The 27,444-nt window shown below is 33.7% G+C and overlaps 2 protein-coding genes across 2 annotated transcripts; both read right to left on the reverse strand.

The window, feature by feature from the left end:
- Positions 1-4,137: 4,137 nt before the first annotated feature.
- Positions 4,138-27,435, reverse strand: LOC139491144 (uncharacterized). The gene is made up of 8 exons (XM_071278558.1): positions 27,256-27,435; positions 26,545-26,689; positions 25,546-25,661; positions 15,286-15,943; positions 6,415-6,640; positions 5,865-5,935; positions 5,383-5,499; positions 4,138-4,390 (listed from the first exon to the last, which is right to left on the reverse strand). Exons 1-8 carry the CDS (start codon positions 27,361-27,363, stop codon positions 4,194-4,196), a joined length of 1,638 nt encoding a protein of 545 aa, XP_071134659.1. The 5' UTR covers positions 27,364-27,435; the 3' UTR covers positions 4,138-4,193.
- On the reverse strand, positions 20,560-22,950 carry LOC139491145 (uncharacterized). The gene has a single exon (XM_071278559.1). The coding sequence runs from the start codon at positions 22,465-22,467 to the stop codon at positions 20,842-20,844; it is 1,626 nt and encodes a 541-aa protein (XP_071134660.1). The 5' UTR covers positions 22,468-22,950; the 3' UTR covers positions 20,560-20,841.
- Positions 27,436-27,444: the final 9 nt, after the last annotated feature.

The following is a 27,444-nucleotide window of genomic DNA, read 5'->3' on the forward strand; positions in this document are numbered from 1 at the left end:
CAAGGTGAGCGACACAGGCTCTTTAGAGCTTCTAGTTTTTATATGTATCAAGATCAGAAATGTGTTCATTTATGTATAGCTGTATTAGTTGATTTGGTGTGTTTCTTTGGTTGTTTTTTTTTAATTTGAATGCGTATTGTTTTGAATAAATTGAGACCTGAAAACTAACAAATTAGGTAAGTATAGAATGGTTTACTGTGACATGTTGACGACTCTTTGTAATTTATTTTCTTATATATTGTATCTTGTGTAGACATCTCAGATTCAATATTGGTCTGTATTATCGGAGAAATTTGGACAGATGTGCATCTGTTTGAGTACAATTGGTATTAAAAATATAGTTTTGATAATTCTGTGATAATATTTCTGGTAGTATCCAACATGTCTACGCCTAGATTCAACTGTTGAGATTGATTTATCAGCGACGTGAAAAAGACTAAAGAAAAGTCTCAAAATTATTTCCCATATTAAAAAACTATTCAAGCGAAGGTTAATCAACATAAAAGAGGGACGAAAGATACCAAAGGGACAGTCAAACAGTCATAAATCGAAAATAAACTGACAACGCCTTGGTTAAAAATGAAAAAAACAAACAGACAAACAATAGTACACAAGACACAACATAGAAAACTAAAAAATAAACAACACGAACCCCACCAAAAACTAGGGGTGATCTCAGGTGCTCCGAAAGGGTAAGCAGATCCTGCTCCACATGTGGCATCCGTCGTGTTGCTTATGTGATAACAAATCCGGTAAATAGTCTAATTCTAATTCGGTAGGTCACATTTATGAAAGGGAACGGGATTGCAGTTACGACGTAAGGAACATATCCGATATCATTGATTGCTGATCTTTTATAGCATTTCATTCTTCCCAAAAATCGTGGTAAGATGGTGCAAGTAATAACCCGGTTGTTCCTCTAACAATTACCAAAAACTGATCATACCTTTCATTTCTTATTCTTATTCCTTGCCTTCCCTTGATGTTCTCGTGACCTACATTGTTCATTCCAAACTTAACATTAAAAGTCTCCCATTACAAGGAGGATTGCATGTTAAGGTTTTCCTATTAAAACCCTATCTAACTTCTAAATGGATATGTCTTTTTTTTTAAATTCGTCTATAGCATCGTTGGTCGTTGCATTTATAGTTTTTGTCAAGCCTGCGACTTTTATCGCAAAAGCGAGACATATCGGTTCTACATTCCTTCGCCGGCGTCAGCGGCGGCATCCACATATATTCATACTGTGGTTAAAGTTTTTGAAATTTCTAAACTTTCTTAAACTATCCTAGATTTTTACCAAACTTGGACTTGTTTATTCAAACTTGGACTTGTTCATTATGTTCAGTAATTGACTGGTATGTTGACTATAAATCTAACCCTCTGATTTTATTCTTTCTGACTATAACTGAATTTTCAACTAATGTGCAAAATGGGTTGAGTCACTTAACAGATTTTTAATTAAGTCACGAATAGTAATAGCGAGTAATCGTAGATCGAAACTTTTTTCTTTTGTCATTTTGACAGTTTTTTTTTATTGTGAACTCTAATCTGTTTGTCCAGCCGCATTCTGTTCATTGTGCCTGTCTCACGCCAGGAAACAATCATCAGTGGTTGTTATTGGTTAAGAAGAATACTACAATCTTAAACCATTAATATCAATTATACTATCTTAAAAAATGCACGTGGTAGAATGGTTTTTCTTTTCGTCTTTAAAAGCCCTTCTAAAATGTTCAATTTGAATTCTGCTTAATACGAGTATAAAACAACAAGTCGGCTAATAGATATTTTAGAACTCCGACTGTTTGTCGAAATATCAATCAACCGAACTGAACAAATATGCACTCAATCAAAAAGATATGACTCTTTTTTTTCCCCACAAGAATCACTGTGAAGTTTCAGTATCCAATATAAAGAAGGGATACTTTCATCGTCTTTTTGTGTTCATAGCTAACGACAAATATAAAGTTCTACTAGCAGTTATTAAAAAATCTTGTTTCGTGATTGATTGAGGCGTAAAAGTTGAATTCCAGGATTTGCCATTATGCCAAGCTCTATTGGGACTGCTGGTGGAGTTTTAATTCCCCGAGGGTATCACCAGCCAAGTAGTCACTTCTGTGTTGACTTGAGTTACCATTGGTATGTTCATAATAACAAAGTAACTGCAAACACAACTTTTGATTTTTGAAATACTAAGGCTTTTCTACCTCAGTAAAAGATTACCTTAGCTGTATTTGGCCAAATTTTTAGAAATTTTGGTTCTCAATGCTCTTCACTGACTTTGTACTTTATTTGGCCTTAAGAATATTTTTGTATTCGATCGTCACCAATAAGTCTTGTGTAGAGGAAACGTACATCTGGCGTAAACATAAAATTTTAATCCTGGTATCTATGATGAGTTTATTTGTTAGTCAATCCAGTTTTGACATTATTATTTTTAAATGCACTTCCAAAAACAAAATAATTTGATTCATTTCGATAATGTATAGAGTCAAACGTCATCTTGCTAAAGCTTAACTCGTGTTCTGATATAGTTATTAGCTGCGCATAATGTTTGAACATTTGTGATGTCGGATCAGGAATGAAATGCATTAAAAGGTCAAATTACAAAAATACCGAAATCCAAGGAAAATTCAAATCGGAAAGTCCCTTAAAATACAAATTCATGGAGATGATGTCACCCATGCCAAGAAATTGCCTCCGTTGAAATTCTGCAAATATCCCATAGAGCAAATTACATGGATGATTAATATTGACCATTTGGTATTTGGTCGTGTTCTTAGCGAGACGTACATAAAGGTCATAAATTAATTTGTTGAATGAAATTAGATCTGTATCCACTAATGGGTGCCGTAGGAGGTCCACCGGAATTTTTAGCTAGGATTTCTTGGCATGGGTAACACAATAATATGAACCCCTTGCAGATTTGTATTTTTAAACAGTCAAATTCCAATTTTTCAGCAGAAAGAGCAGTAAAACACCCTCTGCACAATCATTTGACCTTTATAAATCTGAATTAGATATGTTACACTCATACACTTCCTACACACAAAGATTGCTCTAATTGAGTTGCAAGGTAGAACGATTGAAACCGTCATTCAGATGTTTTACGGTCACCACCACTTATTGGTTGAGCCACTCGATAATTTTTAGATATGTTTGCGTCTTATTTTGTGTCCTATTTTCGACTATGAATTTTTGACAGAGTGTGATATCGCATGATGGATGATTCATACATAGCATTTGGGAGACGACTAACCTTCCAACGCACACGGTTTAGCTTCTTTAGAGTTTATACAATTTACTCAGTGTTAGTTTGTTATCTTGATTTATATTTGTCGTATAGATTTAGGAAATTTAAACATTCGTAAACTTCTTTCGCCTTAAGTTATACCATCCATTCAAGTCAAATGATTGTCTCCTTTGAATTTGTATGGTAACAAACTAACAATACATAACATTATTATTCTACTTCTTTATTTTTCATGTAGTGGTAATTTTCATTTCAATTAACGTAAATGATTTCTTCAAAACAGCGATCGTAGAAATCCGACTGACTATGTTCACACTGTATGGAAACGAAATTCATGTCTGTTAACCGTACAGTAGTGACAACTAAAAGAGTAGGAACATCTCCTAACTACTTTTCAGTTCTTCAGCACATGACATTTGCGGGGACAATAATACACCAACAATTCATCAACAATAGTTAAAAGAGTGACGGCCAAACGAAGTTTCAAATTAAAGCACAGCAAAGACTACCACAAGAAAATCCCACAAAGCTTAAAAAAAATGAAATGCAATACTGTCACAAAACAATACTTAATAATTGTAATATCAAAATCAACCTAATTGAAACATGAAACAGTTCGCCTGCTTCGTTTCTCACGAATTAAACTAAGCCAATAAGAGACTTGCAGCGAAGGTTGAGAAACTGAACATTCTATGCATATATACCAAGCAATTTATAATATTGTCAATGATATAAAGCGTTTTTAACTCAATTATCCAGTTAATCACATTTTATACATACAAGGGCAATCAGGATATCTGTATTATCCGCATATGTCACTGTAATTATGTATTCAAGATTAATATGTTCCTATCAATATGACGAAAAGCGGTAAAGCCCTTAAATGAACTTTCAAAATTTATATAAAATCAATTACAAAACACATAACTATACTAATCTATCATGGCATGTTCACAAGCGCTAAGTTATGGACACTTCTTAAATTTGTTATTCCTGAGAATGTAACTGTTTTCTTGGTAATGTCAATGGCAGCTATGACGTCAGCATCTGTGTCAGCTAGTCTGAAGACATGATACAAAATACCTTCAGGACTTATACCATTGAAAATACTTCCTCCATAGTATCGTGCAAAATAGCCTGTATAAAATAACAGAGAATTTAAGCTATTAATTTTTTTTCAGTATTTTTTACTCCTATTTTTTTAATGTTTTTGCTTATTCATTTTCTGTGTTTTCTGATGAATCTTAATTTAAGTCATAATTGAACCTGAAAAAAATCCGATTGATTCAGAAGATAAGGAGTTCAGTAATATACGATCCAATCTGAGATCTCTACCGTGAGTAACATGTCTGTTCCAAATTTCGCCTACCACTTTAAAATTCAATTATCATTTCTCATATATTCGAGTTTTTTTACCAAACCGTGGGAAAGACAGTTACTGGTTCTGTTATGCTGTTTAATGTGTTGTCCTACGTGGTTTTCGTGTTCGTTTTTATTCTGTGGTTAGCATGTCGAAATGTACTATTGTATTGTTAATTTGTGTATTTCTCTGTCCTGAACGTTCTTGCATTTGTTTGTACTGTATTCCTGTCCTGCTATATTTAACATTACCATAAAAGTGCGAGGTTTGGCTAGCCATAAAACCAGGTTCAACACACCATTTTTTCTTAAAATTTGCTGTACCAAGTCAGGAAAATGGCAGTTGTTATCTTATAGTTCGTTTTTGTGTGTGTTGCATTGTCGTTTGTTTTTTGTTCACTTCAGTGTTTTTGTTTTTTCGTTGTTTTCTTCTTACAGTTGATGTGTTTCTCTCGGTTTTAGTTTGTAACCCGGATTTATTTGTGTCTTAATCGATTTATGACTATCGAACAGCGGTATACAACTGTTGCCGTTATTTGTTGCCCAGTCATTAGTTTTCTTTTCACTTTTGCAATGACATTGTCAGTTTGTTTTCGACTTGTCAGTTTGAATATCGCTTAGATATCTTTCGACTCTCTTTGATATACCTGATGACACTTTTGCTATATTAAACATTCATCAATCATTTTAGTAATAAGTGCGTTCGTTTTAAATCTCTACATTTCTACCATTTTTTTTAAATACGAATAAACAAATAAATATGATCTTACCAAATGAAGCAATCTGAAGAACACTTTCTGATTTGCCAGTTAATGGATCGACTTCTATCAAATGCCACTGGACATTCGTTGAATAAAAAAGTCCAGGCGAGACTGCGTAAAGCTTTCCTAAAAGAAAAGTTTGAAGGTTGGAATAGCGACTTTCATATAATTATAGAGAAGCAAACTATTGATGTAAAGATATTTGTAGGACTGGTTTACAGAATATAAAACTATGAATATGTGTCAGAGTGAAGCATATTTACGAAGAATATTGTGTTATTTTGGTTGAAATATATTAAAAATCATCTACTAAGTAATCAACTTGTGCAAAACAGTATTATAAATGTGTCCAAACAAGGATTTGTATAGAACTACACAAATCCTTGGTTCAAACAACTTTTAAGCCGTTTATTTCATAAAAGTTTCACTTCAATTTTATTTAATTCAAATAAAATGTTTCATAATAAATAAATGAATAGATATAGGCTTACCAGTTCTTTTATCCAAGTGCATCGATGTAAATGTAAACTGATCTACGTCAATATTTGTTATTACAATTGACCTGAAATTGAAACAGAAGGTTTCTAAAAAAGGAAAATCTAGTGGTAATTTTTTTCAAAAATTAAACTAATTTCACTACAAACACTTAACAATTGAATCATTTAAGGTGAGTCCATTCTCTGTAAGGACGCTAATTACACAAGGAAACCTTAAGACTTGCAAACTGAAATAATGAAGAAAAAAATATATGCAATATACTATGTATGCTTATTTAGATAGGAGGTCTTTTTTTAAGAAAAAAAAATATGAGTTGCTTCAGGAAAAATATCAATTTTATGTTTCTACTGGTTGTATAGCCTGTATATGTCATTGGATTATCATACATAGAGTTAATTCGAGTTACCAAACAAATGCAAAATGACCTTATTCCGTTATAAAACTTCAAAATGAACACATCAAAAATATACCCCATGAGCCTGCCTTGGACTAAAATAAATAAATCAGATTTTATGTGAAAATATACAGCCAGAAAATACTTACGTGTTGAATGCACTGAAGGTATACAATCTAGCTTGTAAACGATCTGGTGAATTTTCATTTCCCATCAAAACATAAACCAAATGTCTGATTGGATCATATTCTGCCCACTGGAAGTTTATATATAAATTCTCCTGTGTCTTTACAATTGGTGTATACTGATACCATGGGTCATAATCCTTATGGTCGGGATGAAATATCAATGTTCCTAATTCAAATGCATAGTCTCCTACAAAGTAAATGGAATATATGAAATAATAAGAAGCTAACACACTCTTTTTAAAGAAAAGGGTAGACATCTGAAGATCTCTAGAGATCAAAGGTACTGCAAATTCTGTAATGAGACAGAGAACAAATAACACTTCTTTCTCAAATGCCCTAAATATAACCTTTATAGAAATAAAAAAAAAGTCGACTCCATGAAAATTTATTCGGAGTGGAATGATACTGCTAAAAATGACATGCTAAAATCTTAAAACAAAACTAAACCCCACATCTCATAGTCAAATTAAAAATACAGTTTCCTTTATTAGACAGTCATTAGTACGAAAGCCGAAAGAGATCACGATAAAACATTACCGTTTTACCGAGATCTCGATAAAAAATATATCGTGATCTCGATAAAACGAAATTGTTATATCGAGATTTCGGATCATTATATCGTTATAAAGTATTCCTTAATTAGGGACTGACGGGTCGCAGAAGTTTATTCCATTATTCAAAATAAGCTATTACATAAGGTTCACCCGTATTTCTATTTTTAGTCCTTCGTTATTCCTCTAATATGTGTTGCGGGACATATTGACTATATACCTTTTGTTTCTCTATTAATAGGCTTTCGAATGAGGTATAATGTATATTTATAATTAGAGGCTGAAGGGTCGCAGTAGTCCATTCCATTATTCCAAATATCCATTCCATTATTCAAAATTGGCTATTTTCATAATTTTCACGCGTATTTTGGCATTTAGGTCCTCCGTAACCCCTCTAATAGTCATTGCGGCACAATAAACATAAAAATATGGGATGACAAACAGCAAAGGTAACGTGAAAAAAAGATAACGTTGAGTATTTCAATATTTATATGTATGTTTTGGTATTCATGTCGTCCATACATTGAACCAAGGAATGTCTGTTAAAAATATCTAGGGAAATCCACTAGTTTATTCTCCGAAACTAAATGAATGAATTAAGTTAAAAATTTAAAGAGTGCTTTGAATTTTTTTTTCTGATATTAATTTGAATATTTGTTAGATAACATCAAAATGAAGAATTCAGAATTACAGTTTCGTTTTATCGAGATAACTATATATTTTTATCGAGATCTCGATATATTTAACCGAGATAACGATTTAATAATCCGAGATCTCGATCTAATAAGGCGAGATAACGATATGATAATCTGAGATCTCGATATAACAGTTTCGTTTTATCGAGATAACGATATAATAAATCGAGATAACGGTATAATAATCCGAGATCTCGATATAATAAAAGATCTCGTTAAAACGGTTATGTTTTATCGTGATCTCCAATTAGAAAAAAATATTTTCTTATTTTTTGTGTGTCCTTTTACGGTTTCCGTAGTTGTGTTTATCACAGATCTTTTTCTTTTATTTATATGGCAATAAAATAATTGAAAGTATATAGATACTATGAAAATTTGTGTTATGGTCTGCTGTTTCTTTCCTAATAAGATTTTAAGCTGCATGCAATAGATGTATTTGATATTTTTTGTTTGATTCAATGTAAAAGTTGGTTAAAAATCATGTTCTTTAGAACTGCAAAGTTTCGTTTGCTCATTGACATACTTTAAGAGTTTCCAATATGTCGTGCAAGCACAGCATTAGCGATTCATTATTTTTCGAAATAGTACATTAATATTAAGATAATGATTAATCACTAGCCCTTCCAAAACTCTCAAAACACATCACTATTCCCAGTTGTTTAATTGAGTTCGCATTATTCAAGCATTAGTTTTAAGTCAATCTTTAATGTTTTGTCCAATTTAATAGGATTTAAAATCTAAAATTTAAATCAGTTATCGGTAGTGCTCATACCACTGTCCGTCGTTATACTACATCGTCAAGTAATAGTATTTGGTTTCTAGTTGGATTATCGATCTTTGCAAGTGATTGATTTACCCATAATCCTCCTTTTTGACGTCGACATTTAGGAAAAGCAGACGCATTTTTTAGCCATAGATTTATCTTCTTTTTTGACGTCGACATTTAGGAAAAGCAGACGCATTTTTTAGCCATAGATTTATCTTCTAAAAAATCGGAACCAATCTGACACATAAGTTGTTAAAAACCTTATTTGTTTTAAAGCTGTTTCAAATAATATTTATCAATGATTTAATTGTCGTTTATTTTGACTCGATGGATACAATTGTCGAAGGGTCATGGCAAATTATGATTTTTAGAAGACGGCATGGTCAGGTTTTGTCGTCATTCCGAGAAGAAAATAGATTTCTACTACATCGAATTATTTCTAAATTTTATTTCCGATATGCAATTTTGACAATTTGAATTTAGTTCAAATTTAGAGCAAACTTCTAAATCTAAATTTAGCATTATTTTGGTTGATTAGAGACGCACGTTAAAAGTTGAGATGGCTGGATTATTGAATACAAAATAAAATATTGTTTGCTTTACGATGGATGGGCCATTGGCATTGGCAAATCTTATATTCATATTTTTGTTCTCGTGCTTTTAGACACGATCGGCCACAGCAGAATCAGCAAATGCGTTGTTTTTTTTCTTTTTTTTTTTCTTTTGCATTGTTTTAATTCTTATATGTTCATATAGTACATATTTACATAATTTATCATAGCATGTCTTTTTCAGTTTAAAATGCTCAAGGTATCTGGTAGGAAGAGGCGACAATGTGTTCTACATAGGCTACGAAAACTTTTTGCGTTCAAACATTGATGGAGATTCGAGTGTTAACATATATATAGAGGGTCCAGTAGCAACAACTTTACACAGTTCAGAGGTTATGTCTATGACTTACTATGGCTCCGGTATTCACGACCGCTACTTCTAGTTCTGCTGATGATAATCAGGTAATTTCCAGTTTTTCAAAATTCATCTCCGTGTAGTATTAAGGACAATGATGAGCTTGCAAGAAATGTCGATAAGTTAAATCATTTCAGGCGAATATGTTGATCTGGCCTTACCATTAGCTTATTCAGAGGCCTCTTCTGTGGATAATTAGAAAGTCGTTATTTCACAGGACTTGTGATACCCCCCAAAAAAGGGGGGTCTTCCTTTATTTTTATATGTAAGAATGTGACACAGAAACAGGCCCCTTATTTTCATGTCTTGCTGATTAGAACAGGGTTGCTATTTCTTGCACTGCTGTCGGGAACAGGTTTAATTTTTAAACAATTGAATTAAAAAGAACAGATTGGATACTGGATATTGAAACACGTATGTTTTTTGCTTACGTTTGGTGACAGGATTTATATTTCTGAACTAGTCTAGAAAATAAAGGTCTCTGGCCAGACTAAGGTATACATTTTACAAGCGTGTCTAGAACAGGGTATACATTTTCGCATTCTAAGCATGTCTAGAAGGTGATTTTTTTCTACAATATTACTGTTTAGAACGGTTATGTTTTGCAACGTTTTCTGGTTAGAACGGGTATGATTTAGAAAGTGCTGTCGGCACAGTTATACCTGAAAAAATAGTCGGTAACCCCCCTCCCCCGGAATACAACCAAGACAGCAACAAAACAGAAATTTACACAATAGGTACATTGGGTAACTGGACAGATGCGTTTTTTAGTCTATATTAGTATATTTTGTACTACTGATCACTCGACTGTTTTTCAAGATTTACTCAAGTACATACATAGTATATGGCTAGGCGCTAAGTGGTGCGCACTAGGATGGAAGTCGTACGATGAAAAATTTCGTCTCAGAATGTCACAGGATCCAGCTGGTTCTTGGGCTGTTGTTGACCCTGACTTATGGCTACTCAATATGTATTCTCCGTCTAGTATTGGTAATGGCAATAAGAATGGGGTCCTTAAAATGTTTCGCATTCAATTACCAAGGTTTATGCGGGGTTCATTCATGTGCTTATACTCATTCTTGTTTAAGTTGCTTTGAGGAACACCCACTTATGATCAGTGTCCCATACAAGACTGTTTTCCTGAAGGCAGGCAAAAATGTAAGATTTAAGCAAACTAGGCCTCTGTTTAGACCGAGATTTAAGGCACGTGTAAGCAACTCGTTGCAGTATCTCGTCAATACGAACTCGTATACTGGACAAAATATGAAGTGAATTTTTAGCAAATGCTATTACAATTGATCTGAAAGAGATATCAAATTGAGAATTTTTGTTATGTTAATCTTATGTTTAATTTTGTATAGAAGTTGGATTGCATTGATTTCGAATCCAAACTGATGTATCATCTATTGGATAAAGGGTGGACTCAAATAAACACAACTGAATTAAACGTAAATTCGTATTACTATCATGTAAAATCAATCAAGAGCTATACTGGGATCAGATACTTTTAATCTTATTAAAATTTTTGTTAAAAGATAATTCTAACCTCTCAATTTAGCAACATTTTTTTTTATCATTATTTATTAAGATTATATTAAAACCAAGCACTATATTTGATGATTAACAAGCAAATATCAAAGTTAGTAAGGATGTTGATTCGTCCTCTAGTATTGTTATTAATGGTAATTAATTTCAGATTTGAGCGTTGTATATTCCAGGCTCAAGTAATGCAGCTGCAGATTGTCTGTCTCGTTTTTGGGTGATCCGATCCCGTACATTTGGACCGGAAGCATTTATCATACCACACATAACTTTCATATGGTCATTTCGAAACTGGAATAGACTTTCAAAAACACAATTCGGTAGTAGATAGTACGAAAAGTTTACACGGGCTTTACATTTGTTAAACAGTTTCGGGAAAGATTTTGGTCTTGCCAATGTATGGCTTATGTCCTTGCAGGACGTTGTGCTTTTACTGCATATATTTTAAATTAGGATTTGCTAATTGAACAATACGTACACATCGATCAGCTTGATCTGGCTTAAGCATTTACAATAAGCTAAATGTTTATGAAGACTTTACTAAAAATTTACAGTAAGCGTTGGTTTGGAGCGTTCAGGGTTGCTTCAGATGGACAGTAGGTTGACTTTTTAAGAGAGATATTGCATCGTAATTTGTCAATATTATCAGGTATATGAAGTTCTGCATACGAAAGCTACGATATTCCAGGCTGTTTTTCCTGGGCTTGTCGTGGTCTTTTTATGTATGGTTGGGGAGTTGACAGTTAAAAATATGAGCAATACATGGTCTACAAATCATGCATTAAACAAGACTGATGTCAAAATTTACAAGAAATATGTAGAAACTCATTTGGTTTCATCTAAGACCGATTAGTTTGGTAGAGGGTTAACTATAGAATAGAGTATCTTAATATTAAAGTGCAACCTGAATTATAACAAACAATTACATTCATATATACAAGTAATACAGCCAGCCAAATAAGCTTATGATGCACTGTACATTGTGTATCATTATTGAAAGTTGAATAAATAAATATAGTTCAAATTTACACGCAAATTATAGCAAGGCACGTTATCAGTTGATCACAGATTGTCTGAAGGTAAAACAGTTCAAAATAATATACAACTATACACATTCTTCCTGAGCAATTAGACAAATGTGTTTGTCCAGTGGCTTTTATTGCTTTGCTATTTGCCAGATAGACTTGTAGTAGGTGGACCGCTATTTTGTCTTTTGATGGTTAGCTAGTTTGACTAAATACCAATTTTCTACAATACTCAAAATATGATCTCTACATGTTTTAGGTATTAAACATGCTCGTTGTTCGTCGAACTCATTCAACATAGGTATGGACCTATAATGGTTACTTCTATAAATTGTGACTTGGATGGATTTTTGTCTCTTGGCACTCATACCACATCTTCATATATCTATATATGGAGAGAACTTGTGTTGTGATGGATTATCCAATAAAATATTTAGGTCGTTTGAAAGCGGGTGCATATTTGCGTTACATATACGAATTTCCAGTTAATTGTGTGTATGTTGCCGATTCTCCTATAAGGGTTTGGATTGTTAGGTCGTCAATATTAAGAATGTGATTTTGGAACCAAGACAACGACCGGGAGGAGGTAATTTGGCTTTGAAAGGTCGGAAGTGAAAATTTGATGGTAGGTTTGTTTTTACCGATGGCTAACTATCTCTAAGGTGAAGAATATTCTAATGCGAAGATTGGAAGATCCTCACAGCTATATTACAGTGCACATTGGGAAATGATATATTTAAAATATCAAACTAGGTTACTTTCATCATTAGCTAGTTCAATTTATATCAAGGTTATATATTGATTTGCCTGTTACAAATTGATTTGGTCTCGAGTTTTATTGCCAAGACTGCAATGACGGTCTTCAAACATTACATTATATATATATATATAGATTAGACCGTTGGTTTTCCCGTTTGAATGGTTTTGCACTAGTAATTTTGGGGCAATTTATAGCTTGTTGTTCGGTGTGGGCCAGGGCTCCGTGTTGGGGGCCTACATTTACCTATAATGGTTTACGTTTTTTTTAAATTGTTGTTAGGATGGATAGTTGTCACATTGGCACTCACACCACATCTTCCTATATCTATTTGACAGTTTTTAGTTGCCTATCTATGTTCTTAGTGAACAGTTAAACGAAATATCGACATTATTGGGCTGTTTTATAAATAATACAAATAGTTGCTTGTTAATTTACAATTTATATCATATAATGGCATATTCATTTATCAGAAAATTATTTTAATCAAATTTTGCTTGAAATGGCACAGCTATGCGCAGCTCCCCCCAATTTTATTGGCGGTTGACGGTTCTGTGAAAATTTTAACTATAGGCTAAAATTGTCGCAGCACCGCCAATTTGGCAGATTTCGCTGCGCTTAGATAACATATTTGCAGTTTACAGACTTATTGTAATCGTATGATAGCATTAGCCTCTGATTTCCAGGGTTAATAGCTTATCTTGAACTTCCCCTTTTCATATATGGTCTGCCACCTCAAACATATTCGGCGATCATCATATAACATTTTCAAAGACACATATGCATTTTTATCAGTTAATTTTAGTTCATATATCTACATGTATCACAAATTGCATTTCATATAATAGTACATATATCATATCACAAATTGCATTTCATATAACAGTACATATATCATATCTGTTAATAAATGCTGTGGCCATTTCCTGCCAATACCAATCTTGTTATTTTTTATGAGCATCTAAGATAATAGGATTTAAAATCTAAAATTTAAATCAGTTATCGGTAGTGCTCATACCACTGTCCGTCGTTATACTACATCGTCAAGTAATAGTATTTGGTTTCTAGTTGGATTATCGATCTTTGCAAGTGATTGATTTACCCATAATCCTCCTTTTTGACGTCGACATTTAGGAAAAGCAGACGCATTTTTTAGCCATAGATTTATCTTCTAAAACCCGCCCACCCTCCCTTTAATTTATTAGTAGAATGCAATTCCTACGGAAGATACTGCTGTTTGGTTTTGTTTGTTTATTTCAGAATTGTATTGTCTAGACTACATCAATTAAATCATCACTCTATGTGGAAAGATGTACAAAAGTTCTAATGACGAGACGGTCTTTCAAGAAAAAAGTTTAATCCTTGACGAGGAGTGGACGTGCATGCATATAGAAATTGAATGGATAACTTGGAAAGAAATTTATTAGTTTGTTGTTTTTTTTCTGATTTTTATTAAACTTTGCGTTGGTAGCGATAACTTCTGATATCCAGGGTTAGTCGCTTGATTTATGGCAGATTTCGCTGCGCTTAGATAACATATTTGCAGTTTACAGACTTATTGTAATCGTATGATAGCATTAGCCTCTGATTTCCAGGGTTAATAGCTTATCTTGAACTTCCCCTTTTCATATATGGTCTGCCACCTCAAACATATTCGGCGATCATCATATAACATTTTCAAAGACACATATGCATTTTTATCAGTTAATTTTAGTTCATATATCTACATGTATCACAAATTGCATTTCATATAATAGTACATATATCATATCACAAATTGCATTTCATATAACAGTACATATATCATATCTGTTAATAAATGCTGTGGCCATTTCCTGCCAATACCAATCTTGTTATTTTTTATGAGCATCTAAGATAATGACTCGCTCCGTAATAAAAACTGAATTAAGCGGATCATGTAATACCAACATCATGCATGCGCTCTGTTTATACAATAAGAACCAGAACACACAATATACACGGACCGCTATGTGTTCTTAGTGTCATAATAGTGACAAACGATTGATTGATAGATTAATTGGATTGATTGTATCAAGTATCAACAATTTAGATCGAGAACGACAATGCACTCAATATTTAAGTTCTGCAATTAAGAACCAGAATGGACAAGTGAAATAAAAAAAAAAGTATGTAGATATATCTAAAAGAGTAAACGTACTACCTAAGGTGTATTGTAGATATATTTCACGATTCTCCATTTAATTTTTCCCCAAATCATTAAAAGTTATTCAGACTACTAGACAAATTATTTTTTTTAGCTTGTGGATCAATTTGAACCAAATTTCAAGACAAATAAATTACAAGTTGTTTTGGATAATTGTAAAAGTTGTAGAAGCTGGAAGCAGCAAACTAAGCAATTTCTGGTAAAAGCGGAGGCAAAATTGTGCAAACACGAAATTTGCTGCATCCGGCTTCCATAAGCAGTTTGTTTAATGATGAAACTGTGAATATTCAAGGTGTTCTTATCAGCAATAATTACAACAGAATTATACTACACAGCGTTACTTACCGGCATCCGATCCCTCTGCAATTGAGAAAGTATAGAAGCTTCCATTGGAATATGGTAGAATGGCATTGATTGGTGCTTTTAGACTTTTTATTGGGTAAAACTCAGTATTTCCCCCATGTAGGCTTATTTCCATGAAGTTGAATGCTAAGTCATCGTCCAATTTTTCGTCATGAAATAGTCCAACATAATTCCCCCTTGAATTAATGGCACCAATAGCGGCACATATGTAACCAAAAATCTTTTCGGTTTCCCTGGTAACAGATTTTCGCTTTGTAACATCATTTTTTAATTTAGATTCAATAATTATCAAATCGACTCCGTCGAAGTATTTAGGGTAACCTGTTGTTAACGAAATGTTCATAAAATTTACTATAGCTTTGTCAAATGGGTTATATGATAGTCCAAAAACATATTGTTTGTCCATTTTTGGTCCAAACCTGTTTCTGTGTCTCAATACATCCATCTTCTTTCTGACAGTTCTATACTCCGGATCGAGGCTCTGTGACAATGGAGGAAGAGACATTGGTGGGGTCTGCGTTAATCCATCAGATTTCTTGATTTTGATATCAGCACATTGATAGAAAATTGTTTCTCCCGGTTTATGAGGGTTGTAACGGGCTCGAATCACACAGTGGTCACAATCAATGTTAGGCAGCACCTATAAAGAAGAAGAAAAAATGGAAAACTATCGAAACTAAAGGCTCTTAAGAGCCTGTGTCGCTCACCTTGGTCTATGTGCATATTAGACAAAGGACACAGATGGATTCATGACAAAATTGTGTTTTGGTGATGGTGATGTGTTTATAGGTACTTAACTGAGCATTCTTGCTACTTACAATTTTCTCTACCTGTAATGAACTTGGACCTTTATAATTAGTTACAGAGGAAAATATTTTGTAAAAACAAAAATTTTCCAAATTAACGAAAACTTCAAAATTTCTTTAAAATTACCAATTCAGGGGCAGCAACCCAACAACCTGTTGTCCAATTCATCTGAAAATTTCCGGGCAGATAGATATCAACTTGATAAACAATTTTACCCCATGTCAGATTTGCTTTAAATGCCTTGGTTTCAGAGTTATAAGCCAAAATCTACATTTTACCCCTATGTTCTATTTTTAGCCATGGCGACCATCTTGGTTGGTTGGCTGGGTCACCGGACACATTTTTACACTAGATACTCCAATGATGATTATGGCCAGGTTTGGTTAAAGGAGTAGGTCCGGTAAGGACCGATTTTGGCCTCAAATTTCAGGTTCATCTGACGAAAGATTTTGACCACTTTTTAAACACTTAACTGTCTATTTTATTTGATGCTATTAGTTTATGTGAAAGATTTTAACTGATTTTGTCATTAAAAACGACCCAATTCAAGCTGAAATATGAAAAATCTACCAAATATGCCGAAAAATGTCACTTTTCAGATGGTTTTTGTCGAAAATGAAAGTGGCCGCATCCGTGTTCATCCTCAACCTTTATATCTGTTATGTATTATCATCAAATACAACTTACATTTTAATATTAAGGATGAACACGAATGCGGCCACTTTCGTTTTACACGAAAAACGTCTAAAATTTACCTAAAATGCTAGAATTGTGAAGATTTCAGTGATTTAGCATGACTTAATGGTGCTAGTACCCGATATATGTGCATTGTATTGTCAAAAACAGCCCATATTTATGTAGAAGAAGCATTCTTCTGTCCAATAAATAACTAAAAGTTTACATTTTAACAATTTTGTAAAACTGCTATATTTTGGGGCCAAAAAGGGGTCTTACCGAACCTACTCCTTTGGCCCAGTTGTTTCAGAAGAGAAGATTTTTGGTAAAAGTTAACGACGACGGACGACGACGACGGACGCCAAGTGATGATAAAAGCTCACTTGGCCGTTTGGGTCAGGTGAGCTAAAAATGTAAGAAATATTATATCCTTAGAAATTATAGACGAAATGATTCTTTTACTGGAATAATTTTTTTTATAAAAATACGTGCCTGTATATAATTATTTAAAAACAAGAATGTGTCCAAAGTACACGAATGCCCCACTCGCACTATCATTTTCCATGTTCAATGGACCGTGAAATTGGATAAAAAATATAATTGGCATTAAAATTAGAAAGATAATATCAAAGGGAACATGTGTACTAAGTTTCAAGTTGACTGGACTTCAATTTCATCAAAAACTACCTTGACCAAAAACTTTAACCTGAAACATGCACTTTCATTTTCTATGTTCAGTGAACCGTGAAATTGGGGTCAAAAGTTTAATTTGGATTTAAAATTAGAAAGATCATATCATAAGGAACATGTGTACTAAGTTTCAAGTTGATTGGACTTCAACTTCATCAAAAACTACCTTGACCAAAAACTTTAACCTGAAGCGGGACAGACGGACGAACGAACAGACGAACGAACGGACAGACAGACAGACAGACAGACAGACATTTTCCATGTTCAGTTGACCGTGAAATTAGGTCAAAACTTTAATTTTGAATTAAAATTAGAAAGATCATATCATAGGGAACATGTGTACTAAGTTTCAAGTTGGTGTGTCTTCATGTTCATCAAAAACTACCTTGACCAAAAACTTGAACCAAAACTTTAACCTGAACTTTGCACTATCATTTTCTATATTCAGGGGACCGTGAAATTAAAATTAGAAAGATCATATCATTGGGAATATGTGTACTAAGTTTCAAGTTGATTGGACTTCAACTTCATCAAAAACTACCTTGAACAAAAACTTTAACCTGAAGCGGGAGGAACGAACGAACGGACGGTCGAACAGACGGGCGAACGGACCCACAGACTAGAATGATGCCCCTCTACTATCGTAGGTGGGGCATAAAAATTGCTATAACTATATGAAAGGTTAAGTCAATTGAACGGTTGTCTATGGATCATGACTGAGGAGGCAAGGCCAAATAAAACATCTGTTATGCAAGTAGGAGGTTGAGCCAGCTATGAAACCAGGTTTAACCCAAAATAATCTTCAGAACTGCATGTACAATATCAGGAATACATGGCATTTGTTTTTCACTTTTGTCAGTATTAATGGAAAATTTACGCAAGCAAAGGCGTGTTTTGATTTTTTTAGTGCATATTTGTATGATTGCCAATATGACAATTATGCACCAGAGATCAAATGATGAGGGTTAAAGAAACTAAATGTGATCATTCGACTTTCTACAACGAGCAAAACCCATACCGTAAAGTCAGTGATGAAAGGCCCGATACATGGCAAATGCAAATGAAAAAAACAAGGGCCTAAATTCCTACAAAACAATAAACGAAAAACAAATATGATAAATAGCAACAAAAGACAACCAATGATTAACGGGCCCATGAATAACTTCTGGGTTAAATATCTTTTCTATTTAATCGTACGCCCAGTCATGTAAGCATTCTTATGCCTTCATTTCTTGTCAGATTTTAATGACATTATCTGATATTGATAAAATTGAGATGGGAAATAAGTCTTAAAGACAACAACCCCAACCAAAGAGCAGATAAAAGCCGAAGGTAGCCTTCTCGAAAAGGTAACAATTACCATTGTACAAAATTTACAAGTTTAATATGATTATGAAAGTGCGTACAGATTAAGGAAAAGATTAACCAGCTATGAATAAATATTTCATGTTAGTATATTTTGACAATGGTACCACTGCAAATGAAACAGATGTTGTTTGGTGCTAGACAGCTACATGCGCATAGCACTGTAAACGATCTTTCGCCTACATTTTTAGGCGCCTTTGATAAAGTTAATCAAAGTACTGAAGTACTGAAAATCGAATGACCGAAAATTCTGGTGGATGGTCACAAGCACTTGTCTTATGTTGAGGATGAATATATAAATGACAGGAAATTCAAACTCACCGTACTAACTATTATATTGACAATGTAGTGATATAATCATTTGTTATCAGCAGAGATTGTAGATATGTCTTTGTTATCAATTTATTTACTCTGGTGTGTTGTTAATATATATATATATATATTTGTATAACATTTATATATAATTTTCGTCTATTTGTATATCTTTCTTTCTACTATTCTGATGATTAAACTTGAGTAGGCATTCATATTTTCCTGCATTTGTTGCAAAATGTTTTTGAGATATTCTTCCGCATGCGTTAACACACATTTTCAGTATTCTTGATTTGTTATTGAGATATATATATACATATTTTATGCACATATACATTCTGATCGGTATCTAACGCTAAAGATAATTTCACGGAAACCCGTTTTGTGGCCGTCTTAAACTAACAGGTTGAAGAAGATTTTTGCAATAAGTCGAAGGTTTCAACGTGAATTTCAAATGAAAACAACAATACAATCGACTTTCTTTCGCTTTTTGAGTTTTCCATGTGTAAGTAGATATTTTGTATAAATTGGTATATCGCGTCCATGATGTCGTCTGTTTAATTACCGACCGTGCAAGTGAAGGTCGTTAAAAACTTCCATTTGTTATTCCGTTTTATTTCAAAATCAGGATATGAAGTAAGTATACAGATAAGAAGATGTGGCACAGTTGCCCATAAGACAACTATCCAGAAGCAGAAATAACAAATATAGGTCAGTGGGTACGACCCTCCAGAATGAGCAAAACATATACCGCATAGTAAGCTATAAAAAGTACCAAAATCACAAATGTAAAACAATTAAGAGAATACTGACGGCCTGATGTACAAAACAATAAACGATAAGCAAATATGGTATACAGCAATTGCAACAAACATCAACCACTAATATCGTTTCTGAAACATGCACATTCTGAATGTACTGGGGGTTAGACATGTTTGCTGGCGATAAATATTCAGTCACAAGGTTCCTCTTCACACTTTGGCAAAAAATAACTGTGATAGGACCTTACAATTTACTCGGACTATAGACAAACCCGGTGCGGGACTTTTTCATTGTGTTGAAGACCTATTGGTGGCATTCATCTGTTTTCTGCTCTTTGGTCGGGTTGTTTTCTTTGGCAGATTCCCTATTCCCATTTCTCAATTTTATCTTGAAAAGTTTGAGGACATTGCATGGCCAAGATAAAAAAAAGTTCAAATGTACTTAAAGTTTAAGAAATTGAAAACATAACATTATTTTATACGGTTTTGTTTCCAACTGTTGCTATATTTTCTTACTTTAATAATCTGGTGTATTTTGTTTATATGTATATATTGTGAATGATCATCATATAAAGCTTGTGAAAATATATGTCCAAACAAACTTTTTTAATACCCAAGAATAACAATATAAGAACGTACTATAATTAAATAACTTAAAAACTAATATTCTCTATTTTTTTTTTTTTCAATAAAACATGTTTGTATGCAAAGTATAATTTGGCTAATGTGCTGGATCAGACAGTTAGAAGACTGCTAATGGAAAGATACAACTCTGTCACCAAATGGATAGAACAATTTAACAAAATTAATACTATTTTTTTTGTGGGTTTATCATGTTTATGCGATACTTATATTTATATACCGGTATGCATATTTTTTTTCCACTTCCAGATTTTCGTAAGTATGGCGTTGTCATCATATATCTGTACTAAAATTGTAGTCGTTGCTCAGCTATTTCAAGAATTTCCTTTCGATTCGGTTTACCAGTAACAGTTTTTGGAAATTTCTCAAAAATAACATACTTTTGTGTTTTTATTAACATTGTCTCCAAATTAATTGCACCTTTTAGAGCGAATGCTTCTAGCTCATCTACTGTTAACGTAATGTCATCTTTTGGAACAACACATACACAGGGTTTTTGAAATGATATCGGGTCACTCATCCGCAAAACACACACTTCAGTAATACCCGGATGTTTCATCATAACAGCTTCTATATTTGACGGCTTTAAAGGAGCCCCATAACAAAGAATAATGTCAGAACATCTACCGTGTACAACATATTCGCTGTTTTCGTTCATATAAGCTACATCGTCGGTTCGAAACCACCCGTCTGCATCAAAAGATTTGTCTGTCTCGTGTTGATTTCCAAAGTAGCCATTGAAACTCTTCTTATTGCGAACAAATAATTCTCCATCTTCGTTTTTCTCAGCAGTTTCTCCATTCTTATTTACAACTTTCATTTCAATCCAAGGTAAAGGCTTGCCAACACAGTAATCTGAAAATTCTGATTGACTTTTGACGTGCTTAAAGGATACGAAATTCATCTCTGACGAACCGTAATGAGAAACGAACTCATCACAAAATCTACCTAGAACTTCAGCACAATTCGCAGGAACAGGTAGACCACTGGTATCGATTATTCTTAATCGATAAGTCGCGTTCTCTCGTTTTAACAGTTCGAAGATGAACAATGGCAACATTTTCGAAACTGTACATTTTTCGCTCTCCATTACTTGCCACATAAAATCACATATATCCGAAAAACTTCCAATAGTAAATTGGTCTAATAAGGTGACATGGGTGGACCCACTAACTAAATATACAACGGGATAGCCACCTAGCCAGTCAAAAAGTCGGTCATTGAAAAACACATCATCTGCAGTCATTCCACATGCAAATACAGCTCCTTCTCCATAATCAAGGAGCTGGATGTGAGTCTTCGGTACCAGTTTCGGTAACCCAGTTGATCCGGAAGTTGTTAGATAAATTATCACATCGTCTGGGAAAGTTTCAGGAAGGCATGACTTGTCGAATTCGGAACCCAATGTTAAAACATCGGTAAAGTTAATGCATTGGATAAGTTCATTCTCTAAACCCTCGCAAATGACACATTTCAGATGAGACAGAACTGTTTTCTCCTTGTCATTTGTCGAGTTTACCAGCCCCTCAATAAATTTATTATTGGTCTTCTCATCATTAGAATCTATAATGATTGCTGTACAATTTCCAAGAATTTGCAAGATTTGTATAACTTCCTTTCCGTTCTCTGATCTATATTTGAAGTGAAAAGGAATAGCACCAATTATTTGACAACCAAAAGTTGCAATAAGCCACTGTCTGCTGTTAAAGAAAGATATTCCAACTGTGTCACCTTTACGTAAACCTTTCTGGAAAAGTCCCGCAGCAAATGAAAGGCTCTGTTCATAAATCTCATTGGATGAGATCACATCGCTTGTGCCTTTAGCAGGACGTATGGTAAAGGCAGTTTTGTCTGGCCTTATCGATGCATGATGTTTGAGACGTCCGCCAATAGTCCATTGCGAATTTTCCATTGTACTATGACCCGAAAATTGTCACACAGTCGTTCAAAAGTTATTACTGTTGATTTTTATTGATATCTATTTATATATACTTAATGATTTGTCTTATCATTACAATTCCTTATCGTAATCCTTTCATTTATATTAATTATTAAAGATTTATATCCATCTGTATGTCAAAACATTGCGCAACAAAGAAAAGATAATTTGACACATAGCACTGTGATGAATTGCCGGAAGACTAGCTCTTGACAAACTTGCGAAATAAAAATGTTTTAATCCATAATCCCCGCTTCCGGCAAAACGTCCACGCTGTTATGAAACAATTATTATTTTGTAACACTTTATTTTAATTGTTTTAGAGTATATTTCTTTCTAAAACAAACGACTCAAACGGCTAAGCGCACACATGTTTCTACATAATTACGTTTTCAAAGTTAACATAAACTTTGACAAACTATGCACTCGCTAAACATGCGTCTACATTTTGTCGTTCATCGTACGTGACATTAGCTGATTTAACGATGTATTTGGTTGACCTGTGTTTGAACTTTGTAATAATTAATAGTTATCCCACGAGGACGCGGTGTGTCAGTGTAAGATCAAAATGGGATAACTAATTTACATTTCACCTGTTTTAGATATACGAAAAACCATTTACAATTCATAAAATCTAGTTTAGAACGCCACACATCCATTATAATATACTTTATATATTACTATATATGATGTATACCCTTAATGACCCCCGAACACGATGAGTAGATATCAAATAATGTCAACTCGCCCCACTGGCCAATCGGCCCACACTATATCGCCACTTTATAAAAAAAAATGCCCCACTCTTGTTTACCGACTCGCCCCAATATGAAAAAGTGTAAAATCAAATTGAACAACCAGTCTGAAAACTCACTTATAAACGAAAAGGGTTTAAACCCCACTGAATACAGGTTTGACAGGTCGCCCCACTTATACTGTAAGTTCCTATCCAGTCGTCCTGGTGTAGTGGTATGTGTCATGGCTATATGCTAAAGAGCCCAGTATATACACTGGATTTTTTCTACTTGAATTTTGATAGATAGTCTTTTCAGTATAATTAATTATAAGTTTTATAGTGGATTTGACATTCCCGCCAAAATGTTACAGAACAAAGGAAAGCATGCATGACATGAGTCTAACAAAGAAATCCAAACTGGGGTGATCTGGTAGGGGTGATCCGGCTCAGATCACCCCTGTTAGAACAAAGGAGCTGGGATGTAAGTCTGTTTACCAACAACACTGCATGCATTATTGAAAGTTCAAACAGGGTCAGTAAACACTGTTTAAACGATATATTTGTTTCTACTCTTGTAGCGTTTAAAAAACTATGACAACGCCACACGACGGTTACAAAATTTTGGTTAGAAAGAAATGCACCCTATATTTTGATTGTTTTAGTTTCCGCATTTAAATCAGTCTTCGAAATTATATTTCCATTGCTATGTTGTTATGCAGTTATGTTTTTGAGATTGAAATAAATATGTAAACTTTCCATCATAACCTCTCTGTAACATGCTTATTATCCGTCTATATATGCAGCTAGATCAGAGAAAGTCGGTGAAATTTTAAAGGAATCGATTGATATGCAGTGAAGATTGACACTTTTGAAATAAGGTTACTAAGCAAATTTAATCTGACCCCGAAGATCTAAATATATACGTGATTTTTTCAATATTATTTTTTTTTAACAATAAGCAGCAAAGACTGGCAGTTTTTAGATTTCGGTTTCACATTATAACAAGTTTCTCATTCAATTACCTCGATAAAATATTGAACATAAATTTTACGAATAATTTCTATAAAATGTAAAATTGTTATGTCGAAATTACTTTTGATCAGTGTCGTCATCCACATTGTTTTTAGTGTAATGTTATCAAAAATTTTCTCCCAGAAAATCAGTAATAAAACAATGCCGATGACGACACTCAATCTGATCGAAAGGGAGAAATCGGTTTGCTCCAAAAATGCTTCCTAGAATGATAAGAAACATCAACATTTTTTGGAAAGGCATGAAAGGTAAAAGAAAAAAAAAACCAAAACCACCTAACTACTAAAAAAAAGAAAACATATAAGGTAGCCTCGCTTAAGTATATATCACTTCTGTATATAAAGTGACAGATTACATTTAAACGTTCACAGACATTATCAAAAGTCAGACATATTTTAATTATTACGTCTTGAATCGGCAAGTTGTAAAAATCTTCGTGTAAGCGAGCATAGGCGGATCTAGCGAGAGAGGGGAGAGGGCTGGGTGCCCGCCCCCTCTTTCGTGAGAAAAATTTGGTTGATTATATAGGGAATCACTGATCAATGACTGGAGTGGGTCCCCCTTAGCTCAGTCAGCGCCCCCCCCCCCCCTTATGAAAAGTTCTGGATCCACCAATGGTGAGTTAGAGATGTCATACGGTATAAATATAATAGAATAAACTATTTTTACTAGCCAAATACGACCCTAGTAGGACTAAAAGTAGTTAACCTTCCATTTGACAAATGGTTAAACTGGGAATATTATACAATAATAGTCCTAGGGTTAGATGAATATATAAAAAAGAAGATGTGGTATGATTGCAAATGAGACATCTCTCCACTAGAGGCTAAAATGACACAGAAATTAACAACTATAGGTCACCGTACGGCATTCAACAATGAGCAAAGCCCATACCACATAGTCAGCTATAAAAACTGCTATGTTGTCTCGGAATCAAGGTCATAATAGTTTTATATGAATTTATTCCAGCATATGCTAAACTCATTTCAGCTTATTCTTAATTCAGTTAAGCATATCTTTAATAGTACTAATGTATATACTGAATTGTTGAATTTAAAGAAAATGTGAGGACTAGGCCAATAGGACAGTAATATAGGACATATAACGACTAAAACATCTACAATTCTAGATGTCAATATACGGTTTTCAACATGTGAATACTTTGTGGAATTGAAGTAATCGAAAGCTAGTATGATTTTAATATGATTTAAAATTATTGTATTTAAACAATATTTACCCTGGGACTATTATACTAACTATTAGTATAATAGTCCCAGATTTACCACTATAGTTGTGAAATTCTTCTGATGATCCTGCGCATGCACGTAGTAATCTGGTGTAAATGCCAACATCTGGAAGTCAAGGCTATTTAGTGGAGCAATAGCAATATCCATATATCCTACGAACAAAATAAGACATTGTTATTGTTTCAGGCAAATTGTCAACTGTTTACAATTTGAATATGTACTGGTACATCACAAGACAAAACAAGAATTTAACAGACAAGAATGTGTCCCAAGTACAAGGATGCCCCACTCGCACTATCATTTCTATGTTCAGTGGACCGTGAAAACTGTAATTTGGTATTGAAAATAGAAATATCATATTATAGGGAACATGTATACTAAGTTTCAATTTGACCTTCAACTTCTTCAAAAACTACCTTGACCAAAAACTTTAATCTGAAGCTGAAAGACGGACGGACGGACGGACGGACGGACGGACGAACGAACGAACGGACGAACGAATGAACGAACGGACATACAGACCAGAAAACATAATACCCCGCTACTATCGTAGGTGGGGCATTAAAAAAAAATACCACTTGACAATTTTCTTGCGTTCAAAGCGCTTTTCTGATTAACATTAATCGGAAGTCAAGGATGTATAAGAATCAAAACAGATCAATAGCTATATGACTATAAAAAATAATAGCCGAGTCCATCTATGGTTATCTTTTACCGATGAGGTTGAAAATTTAGCTTAAAAAAGTTTTTTTTAATAGTTTTCAAATTAGTAGTAAATAATAATAGACACAAGCTAGCGAACAATAAGCCAGCGAACAATAAGATGAATTTACCTGTAAAAAAATCGGCGCAAATGAAAAGAAAAATCGGCGCAAATGAAAGAAAAATCGGCGCAAATGAAATGCAGATCGGCGCAAATGCAAAACGCCGCTATAGATATGATATTTTCCGCCGAGTTTAGCAGTATGACATGGACGATATTCGATAAAATGATTAAAGTCGTATAATGATTTAATGGGTTGCATTGTTAATTACCTGGAAACCCAACTTCATAGTGATTAAAGTTCTGTTGGATTTTAATCCACATTTGTTGTCCGCCTATATACGGAGTGACTCCCGGCGTTTCAGGTGCTTGTCCTCCACATGGAGCACCATGTCTGAAGCATGTACTACTACCACTCTAAAATGAAAGACATTTGTTATTTTATATACTAAACTGAGATTATTTTCTGGGATCCTGACCCAATATTTTAAGTACCGTATATTTGAATTGAAGTTTCTCAAAATCGAAAATAATTCATCAGGATTCCAGAAAATGATTAAAAAGAAGTGTCAAACAGTATTCAAAACTAACAAAGGAGCAGTACCAGGTTTTTTGACAGGGTAATCATTGCATATATATATATATTGCAATATATAAAAGACATTCTGAAGGAAGAATTTGATTACAAGGTAAAATTATTAGGACTGAAGTCAATGTGCCCATTTGCCAGATTCTTCTTCAAAGAGTTTTGCTAGTCTTATAGGTCCATTTTGAAATAATGTGTCGACTTAATGCGAATCTAATTTTTTTTTAGACAATAGTTTTTTTTCCGATTTTTGCTGTCATATAACGACACGTATGTCATTGATTGTTTCTTCCATGCCAACTTTGTTTATATTAATATTTCTCAAATTATGCTTAACATGTTCTCTTATATTCCAATAAAAATCAAAATAGATACACTTATATTTATAAAACTTTACCCTAGTGATATCCATAGCCCCTCTCTGTTCTGGGAATATAAGACACAGATGACACCATGACTGTGGAATGCCAATCAACAACAATAGGAATACACTTCTGCAATCCATGGCGGTAAAGATGCTCAGCTTAAGCCTAAACTAAACAACTGAACAATAATATCTCGGCGAAAACAATTTAAATTTTCAAAA

This window comes from Mytilus edulis, chromosome 10 (assembly GCF_963676685.1).
Source record: "Mytilus edulis chromosome 10, xbMytEdul2.2, whole genome shotgun sequence".
NCBI lineage: Eukaryota > Metazoa > Mollusca > Bivalvia > Mytilida > Mytilidae > Mytilus > Mytilus edulis.